General features: G+C 32.1%; 1 protein-coding gene across 1 annotated transcript in view; it reads left to right on the top strand.

The window, feature by feature from the left end:
* LOC145254833 (neuronal cell adhesion molecule-like) overlaps positions 1–10000 on the top strand; it is an 898760-nt gene that overhangs the window by 413476 nt on the left and 475284 nt on the right. Inside the window, exon 18 of the mRNA XM_080113668.1 lies at positions 8072–8142. Coding sequence (XP_079969794.1) covers positions 8072–8142 — 71 coding nt within the window. The remainder of the gene's footprint in view (positions 1–8071; positions 8143–10000) is intronic.

Here is a 10000-nt window from a genome sequence, read left to right as displayed (position 1 = left end):
TATTTTCATGAGATCGGTATCGTTTTGAAGTTCGACCCTTTGGACGACAAATATCGAAGAATTGGCTAAAAATATTAATTCCTTCACCCTCAACTGGGCCCTTTTCTACAAGGAGGGGGGTCGCTTTTTTTCGCAGATATTTTCGAAAGTCATCCCTCTTTTCGGTTGACTAGCCTTAATTTAAATCTTCACCACTTCCGGTTTGGCGATGGACGCAACGGCAAATACGTCACTTTTTTTTCTCTTTTTTTTCACATTCTTTTCGTCCTTCGCTGTACGGGTTCGAGCCTGCCTGCCTGCCTACTACCACTTTTTTTCTTTTGCTCAACACACACCTCCAAACACCTGGGCAACGCCAGGCACCCAGGCTAGTTCATATATAAGTGTTAAATAGTATTACTTTTGTTACTTACATATAAGTGTTCAATAGCATTTCTTTTATTTCTCACATATAGTTGTTTAATAGCATCTTTTAGTTTGTCAAACATAAGTTTGAGTAGCTGTTACTGTTAATCTATTAAATCTGTTAAACTTAATTATATTTGCTAAACACTGATAGTTAATGGATACATCTCAAGAATCAGCAATTTTTGTTTTGTACCATTGAAATTCCGATTAATGCAAATCTTCAAAAGTATTTCGAAATTGAAATCTGTTGCCAATGGACGTTGTCAGCGTGGTTTATTGATTTCTGTTTAAGGCAATTACAGAAGCAGGAAGAATAATTCATGAAACTTGGAATCAAATGATTTTCAAAGACTTCTGTCAAATAATACATTTAATGAGATTGAAATTATTTTCTCAGCTTCAGAATTATAAGAACGGGTATTTTTAATATGCCTCAGTAAAAATTCAATTTCAAAATTATATAGGACAAACCAAAGAAAATGCTACTACAAAATTATATAAGATAGACCAAAGAAAATGCTATTACAAAATTATATAAGATAGACCAAAGAAAATGCTACTACAAAATTATATAAGATAGACCAAAGAAAATGCTACTACAAAATTATATAAGATAGACAAAAGAAAATGCTACTACAAAATTATATAAGATAGACCAAAGAAAATGCTACTACAAAATTATATAAGATAGACCAAAGAAAATGCTACTACAAAATTATATAAGATAGACCAAAGAAAATGCTACTACAAAATTATATAAGATAGACCAAAGAAAATGCTACTACAAAATTATATAAAATAGACCAAAGAAAATGCTATTACAAAATTATATAAGATAGACCAAAGAAAATGCTACTACAAAATTATATAAGATAGACCAAAGAAAATGCTATTACAAAATTATATAAGATAGACCAAAGAAAATGCTACTACAAAATTATATAAGATAGACCAAAGAAAATGCTACTACAAAATTATATAAGATAGACCAAAGAAAATGCTACTACAAAATTATATAAGATAGACCAAAGAAAATGCTACTACAAAATTATATAAGATAGACCAAAGAAAATGCTATTACAAAATTATATAAGATAGACCAAAGAAAATGCTACTAAAAAATTATATAAGATAGACCAAAGAAAATGCTACTAAAAAATTATATAAGATAGACCAAAGAAAATGCTACTAAAAAATTATATAAGATAGACCAAAGAAAATGCTACTAAAAAATTATATAAGATAGACCAAAGAAAATGCTACTACAAAATTATATAAGATAGACCAAAGAAAATGCTATTACAAAATTATATAAGATAGACCAAAGAAAATGCTATTACAAAATTATATAAGATAGACCAAAGAAAATGCTACTAAAAAATTATATAAGATAGACCAAAGAAAATGCTACTAAAAAATTATATAAGATAGACCAAAGAAAATGCTACTAAAAAATTATATAAGATAGACCAAAGAAAATGCTACTACAAAATTATATAAGATAGACCAAAGAAAATGCTACTACAAAATTATATAAGATAGACCAAAGAAAATGCTATTACAAAATTATATAAGACAAACCAAAGAAAATGCTATTTCAAATTTTTATATGCCAGACCAAATAGAATACTCTATCACAATTATATATGACAAACCAAAGAAAACGCTATTTTCTAAATTATATATGACAGACCAAAGAAAATGCTACTTCCAAATTATATATGAAAGAACAAAGAAAATGTCATTTTAAAACTGCATATGACAGACTAGATAAGATGCTATTTGAATATTACATTTAAAAAACTAAGGAAAATACTATTTCAAACTTACATATGACAGATTAAAAACACTATTTCAAAATTATATATGATAGACCACAAGAAATGCTATTTAAAAATTGCATATTACAAACTAAAAAAAAGGTATTTCTTACTTAGGTATTACAAAACAAAAATAATTCTATTTCAAAATTACAGATGACAGACTAAGGAAAATGCCATTTCAAAATTACATGTAACAAATCAACGAAAATCTTATTTTGAACTTTTGTAACGGACTAACAAAAATGCTTTTTCAAATTAACTTTGAATTTTTAGGGGGGGGGGGCGTGAAGCAACTTGATTCAATGAGCTAACAAAAGTGAAAGATGATTTTAGCAAAAAATGGGGTACTTGTACAGTTTAATCAAGACATTAAAAAATGAAAATATCAAAAAAAAAGTTATATTGTACATATCCGTTATGGAATGAAGTTCTCTGAAAAAAAAAGATTTCACTTAATTTGATCAAGTAGTTTTTTTTGTTTTTTGTTTTTTTTTTTTTTACAGCAGAAAAACAACTTGTTATGATACCGATCAAAAGGTGGCCATGTTTCTATTTTTAGGAAGAAAAGCTAATATTTAACATGGGGAAGGGGGTGTCAGCACTTTAGACTGAATTATCTCCCCATGATGTGCTCTAAAAATCCAAACATGGCTACCTTTAGTGCACTGTCATAAAAACGTGTTTTTCCACTGTAAAAAAGAAAAGAAAAAAAACTACTCAATCAAATTAAGTGAATTTTATTTTGGAGAACTTCAGTCCAAAACAGATACGTACAATATAACATTTTCGATATTTTCATTTTTTTAATGTCTTGATTAAACTGCACAAGTGCCAAAAATGGATACGCCTGCTGACCTTGGTCTTGGAAAGATCAATGCTATAGGAAGGGGGAAAACAGTCAGCTTGAGTGCTCCATAAGATTGCAGTTCTTGGAAAGGGGATATTGAAATAGAAAGCTGTATTACAATGAGGTGTTAAAACGGCAAATTAATGAGGATCACTTGACTAACGAGTCAAACGAGCTGAAACAAAGGAGGCATGGAATAGATCAGATAATTCTAAAGAGCACGTTACATAATAGGTTTAAAAAAATAGATTGAGACTAGCAACCTCGCATCTGTGAGAAAAAGGTTTAGGAGAAGAAGAAAGAATGGAGCTAATCAAATTACAGATAAGTGTTAAATAGCATTTTTGTTTGTCATATATAAGTGTTAAAAATCAATTTGTTTTTCACATATATGTGTTAAACAGCAATTTTTGTCACATATAAGTGATAAATAGCTTTATTTTTATTCCCCCCCCCCGATCCAAATGTTAAATAACATTTTTGTTTGTCACATATAAGTGTTAAGAAGCAATTATCTTTGTAACATATATGTGTTAAATAATATTTTCGTTTGTCACATAAGTGTTAAAAGGCAATTTTTTGTCACATATGTGTTAAATAGCATTTTTGTTTGTCACATATATGTGTTAAATAACATTATTGTTGTCGCATATGTGTTAAATAACAATTCTGTTTGTCAAATATAAGTGTTAAATGACATTGTTTGTCATATATAAGTGTTAAATAACATTTTTATTTGTCACATATAAGTGTTAAAAAGCAATTTTTTGTCACACATATGTGTTAAATAACATTTTTTGTTTATCACATAAAAGTGTTAAATAGCATTTTTGTTTGTCACATATAAGTGTTAAATAACATGTTTGTTTGTCACATATAAGTGGTTAATAGCATTTTTGTTTGTCACATATAACTGTTAAATAACATGTTTGTTTGTCACATATAAGTGGTTAATAGCATTTTTGTTTGTCACATATAACTGTTAAATAACATGTTTGTTTGTCTCATATAAGTGTTAAATAGCATTTTTTTTTTACATACAAATGTTAAAAAACATTTCTGTTTGTCCCATATAAGTGTTAAGTAACATTTTATTTGTTTGTCCCATATAAGTACTAAATAGCATTTTTGTTTTTCATATACAAGTGTTAAATAGCATTTTTGTTTGTCTCATTTAAGTGCACCTTATCCAGAACCCTCTAATTAAACTGACATTAACCAGCTTAAATGTGACAACATACAGTGTCTAATTGCAGATTTATAGTGATAGAGAATAATCTTAGGTGTGAGAAAGTGTTTTGAAAAGAGTTGGAAACCAAGATGTTTCCGAGTCAAGTTCCCCTCAAGGTCAGAAAGTCATGAGTTGCGTTTTAACAAGATTAAACAAAACAGTTCATTTCGTACTCGAATTCACAATTGAATCCAGATCAACTTCTAAATCAACTGAATATTTTAACTGATACAAAGGAGATGGTCAAGAAGCAACACAGGAATAGAGAATGGCATCATTAGCATAAATGTTAATATTCTGAAAAAATGTTATTTTAAACTTAAATATGACAAACCAACAATATTTTTTTGTTCTTCTTCGTTATTGTAGCAAAACTGTAAAATTGAAATATTGAATTTCAAGTTAAACCAATGTTATCTACTTAATTGTTATGTAATGAAAATATTCAAAAATTACGAAAAACGATAAGGTAGAAAATTAATTATTAAAGAAAATAGTTTTCGAATAAATTAGCAATTTTAGCTTACATAATAACTGAAGAGCTCGTATGTTAGCAGGGGAGGTAATTCATATTTGAAACTATCAAAAACTTAGGTTAATTTAAAAAACATTTTTTTTTATATAGGCATCACCATTTATCAAGGCCAAGAGGCCACTCGAGGATAAGCGTTAAAGAGTGTACAGTAGAAATTGGACAATATAGTAACCGTTAGTAATGGAGATTCAGTAAATTTGTTAACTTCTATGGAACGGGTCATCAAAAACTTGTTTACGTTAGACTTGAAGACAACCATATTGTAGTCAGCTGGAAAGCAGAAAAACAGAAGACAATTCCATAGGCGTGCAGTTCTAAGAAAGAAGCTTTGCTCATGGAATCTATGCTTAGGTTTAGGCACAGATAAAGAGTGGGGGAAACTAGTGATAGTGTTTTCTGCTAGACGGGTGTTTCTTGTGAAAGTTTGGCGAGGAGGGACCATAGAATAGAGCTCAGCCGAGCACCTGCCATGGAAATAACGATAAAGCAGAGACAAACTCGCAACATCTCTTCTGTGAGAAAGATGTTGCAGGGAAGAGAAAAAGACATCCCCTACGAGGCTATGAAATCTGTTTTGCACTCTATCAAGGCAGGATAAGTTCTTTCTAGCAGCTCCTGCCCAGATGTGGTAACAGTACTCCATCCTTGGACGTACCTGACTCTTATATAGGTAGAGAATTGCATCAGCAGTGATCTATCTACTGGATCGATAGAAGGATCCCACCATTTTTCCAGCGGCCTTGGCAACAGATTTAATGTATGTGTTCCATTTAAGATCAGGAGTAAAGGTCAAGCCCAGAAGCTTGTCAAAACATGAGGCTTCCCCAAGATGAGAGCCATTCATTTCAATTGATGCCAGATGGGGATCAGAGCGTTGATGATGTAAAGATAAAAGCTTGGTCTTAGATGCATTAAAAATAACAAGCCACCTATTTCCCCATTGTACCACTTGCTCAAGATCAGAGGAGAGAGAATCAGAGAGAACTTGGTCGTTTACAGTCTTAGATGTGCTACCATAGATAGTAGTGTCATCAGCATAGATGTCTACGAATGATGTAAGGATGTGATTTGGAAAATCATTGAAGAGAGTAGGGCCCAGGATGGACCCCCGAGGGATTCCAGCATTAATACTAAGAGCTTCTGATTTCTGCTCATCAACCACTACTCTTATGAACATATTAGAGAGAAATGATTTAATAATTGAGAAGAGATTTCCAGCTATACCGTAGCTGGAGATCTTGTGAAGTAAACCTTTATGCCATACTCTATCAAAGGCCTTTGATATGTCAACAGCAATTGCCCTAGAAAGGTTGCCTCCGTCGAGAGATTCGCTAATCCTATGAGATATAACTGTAAACACATCTGCTGTAGATCTAGCAGAATGGAAACCATATTGCGTGTCACTAAGAAGGTTATTTTTGCTAAGATGGTTGATTACTTCTCTATTTAACACAGATTCCAGCAACTTACTCATGACGCACAGGAGACTTATTGGCCTGTATTGTGAGGGAGATGAGCGATCACCTGAATTCTTAAATACGGGGCATACTGATGAGATTTTCCAGGGTGACGGGAAGCAATTCTCCTTAAGACAACGTTTAAAAAATTTTCTAAGGATGGGCGCAAGTTCTGGTTGAAGTCTTTTGAGTACTATAATTGGAATACCGTTAGGGCCGGTTGCTTTACTAGAATCAAGATTTTTAATTAGTTTGGCAACATTACGTACAGATATTTGTATATAACATAGCATGTTTTCTGATACAGAAGGAAATATTGGAAGTTGGAAGCCTTGGTCGCAAAGGTTAGAATTATGAGTTATTTCCCTTGTGTTTACGTCATACGTGACAAAACAAACATGGCGAAATAATTTTTTCATTGAATCATAGAAATACATGTTTTAGTAATATTCCTGATATATTTAACTAATTGTAACATGATAATCGTTGAAATTAATAAAAACAATAAGTAGTTATTTTAATGAAAACTCATTCTTGTTTTTTTTTGTTTTGTTTTTTTTTTTTGGGGGGGGGGCTGCATACAATACCGAGAAGAACTTAATGTTTTTTCGTGCAAGTGTGATAGATGAAATAAAATGCAAGTCAAACTTTGTAGTTGAAAGATATTTTAAACAGAACAGCAACAAAGTTAGTGCTTACATTTACCTTTCAATCATATATAAAATTGATTTTTTTTTCATTATTGTTTTTCATAAAGTGGCCATTTTGTTTTTATATAATTTGTTATTATCAAATTGTTGATTACTAAAAATATAATTGACTTGAATTTCAAAATTAAGTTAGACAAACCAAAGAAATTTTTTATTTCAGACTTAAGCATGAAAGACTAACAAAAATGCTATATTAATTTATTTTTATTTCGGACTACTAGTCTCATCTTTATTAGTTGTTGTTTTTCCATTATTTTATTGGATTGTTTATTCACAACGTTTCGGCCAACTAATTCCTCTGGCCTTCGTCAGGTGGTAACCGCGACGGATAGGAACTTTGAATCTCCTAACTGCATTCTCAGCCATCACTGCCATCCGTAGTTGTTGTCGTCTCACCACATTTTTGGCCAATTAACCTCTGGCACGCTTTGGGTGGAATTGAAACCGCTATCTTCAGACAAGATGAGACTAGTAGTCCGAAATAAAAAATAAATTAATGTATATAATGCTCATCTCAAAAAATGAATTCCAATTAAGGAATAATATATACACAACAAAAATGCTATTTCAACGTAATCTTAATAAACTGACAGAAACGTTTTTCAAACTTAAGCATGATGAACACTTATGATTAGAGCCTTCTTTTTTACTAAGGATGTATTGCTTATCAAAGCTCAAAGGCCACTCGAGGATAAGAATTAATAAGTGTCAGATGGTCGGTAAGATTAATAATGGTGAAACTGTGGTAGTGTTTGATTATTTAAGAGGACGGCTCAATGATAAACTTGTTTACATTGGACTTGAATACAAGCATGTTATAGTCAGCTGGGAAGTAACTTCGTGGTATTATGTTCTACGGGTGGGTAGTTCTATGAATGAAACTGGTTAAAGATTATAGGGAAAAGCTTCAGAGAAACAATTCGGCTATAATACTATATAGTATTTGTTTGTCATTATAAATTTCTTCAATACCCCCCCCTTTAGCAAATTCGAATCGACTTTATTCATAAAAACAAACTAACAAAATTAATTGAAATGATTTTTTTTTCACCCATTTCAGCACCAACTGGGAGCCCACAAAACATCATTGCAAAAAGTCCTTCCCCAAAGAGGATTGAAGTTTTTTGGAATGTAAGTGTTTATAATTCTTATTTTACCAACAGTGATGGCTACATTTTGTTTTGTTTTTTGTTTTTCATATTTTTTGATTTTGTTGTTTATTGTAGCTTTGTAGACCGGTAATAATCAAGACAAATACAGTGGTATAGTCAACAAAAAGTGTATTAGCAAAAGCATGTTATAGAAGTACACGTCATGATTCTGGGGCCATAACTGCCACAAATCGTTGTTATTCATTTCCTTCCCAATAAGTGACAGTGGTTCCATCGTTAATGACACAGACTGTTCTGGGTGTCCCAAGTTCTAATCCAGTTCATGCCACAAAAGTCAATTTCACTTAGGATATTTGCAACCTTCACGTAAACCCTCCTGTAAGTACCTGATGTCTTTTTAGAAATAATTGTGACTACAAAAATATTGGGGGAAGCTAAATGTCAACAATAGAATTTTCGAATTAATACGATGGTCATGATGACAATGATTTTCTTCCCACCACTGGAAGATTTGACACAAGGGCAGAATATGGGGAAAGTCAAGCCAGGAGGAGCAGCCTGGCCTTTTAAACTCTGTCGGCATTCCTCAGTTGCAGCACTTCATGCAGTAAGCAGTAAACTTACTCCACCTAAAAGACAGGAAGCAAAGCTTGGGAGGATGGACCATCTTGGATTGCCCAGAACGAATGCATCACTAAAAGGTCACTGATATGACCCGGTTTCTGCCAAACTGATTGTCAAGATGGAAATCTCGACTGGCATGTATCGGAAATTGGAGGGAGTTGCCAGATCATTGTTGCAAATTGCAGCTCAATAAAATGTTAGATATAGCTATTAGTGTTGGGACGATTAATCGGAATCGGGAATCAGAAAATCAGAACTTTTTTGGGTATCGGAATCAGTATCGAAATCAGAAAAATTTGTGCCACATTTCTGATGCCAAAAACGATTCCTTTAATTATCTTTTTTTATTCAATTTTGTTTAAAAAAAAAACTTTCCACTGCTGGTAGTAATGATAAAATAACAAGTATTTATTTATTTAAACTTCCAGTAAAACTAAAACTTAAAATCTATAGATCACCCCCCCTCACAAGTGTATTTTTACGTTTGAGAAAAAAATATATGCATTTAGGATGTGCTTTTGCAGTAATTGGAGCAAAATAACCATTTTATAGTTAAACATTGAGAGATTTATGAAGAATCAGAATCGGTAATTGTATCGGAATTGGGAATTTTGTATGGAATCTTCAGTAGTATTGAAATCAGGAAAAGTATTGGAATCGTCCCATCACTAATAGCAATATTTATAGTCTCTAGATAAGTACATTATTCAAAAAAAATGGGTACATCAGCTTATCCCATAACAATTTTCTTTTAATTTATTTATTTATTTATTATGCTGCTATCATTATCTTAGAGGCGGTTGCAGTTAAGTGGATACTGATGCAGACTGAAAAACTGGGTGTGCCAAGTTCGAATCTCATCAATTCCGTGGCAACACATTTATTTGCAGATGTTGGTGGCAACCGTGGGAATTTTTATGACCACCCCATTAGCCGTTTCAAAGCAAAGTAGTCTAAAAGAAAAGGTTTATTCACACAATAACTGGATGGTTAGCAACAATGAAAATAAGAACAGAGTTGCTAAAGAAAAATAGATGACATCTTCTATCATATAGATCTCACCTGTCTGTTTAAATGTATGTATGTGTGTATGTATGTTTGTATGTCTGAATGAACTCTTTTTCTGGGTCAACGGCCAACTAGCACCGTGTATATTTGTGTTTGTGTGTATATGTGTTATGGGGGTGAATAGGGCTCCCGTAAGCCATGGTGAAGGCAACCTTTCTAGGAGAAGCAAATCTCTGATTTAAAAA

The sequence above is a fragment of the Euprymna scolopes genome, chromosome 30, assembly GCF_053919585.1.
Source record: "Euprymna scolopes isolate OS-2025 chromosome 30, ASM5391958v1, whole genome shotgun sequence".
NCBI lineage: Eukaryota > Metazoa > Mollusca > Cephalopoda > Sepiida > Sepiolidae > Euprymna > Euprymna scolopes.
The sequence above is the reverse complement of the archived record's forward strand: the minus strand, read 5'-3'. Positions and strand labels throughout refer to the sequence as shown.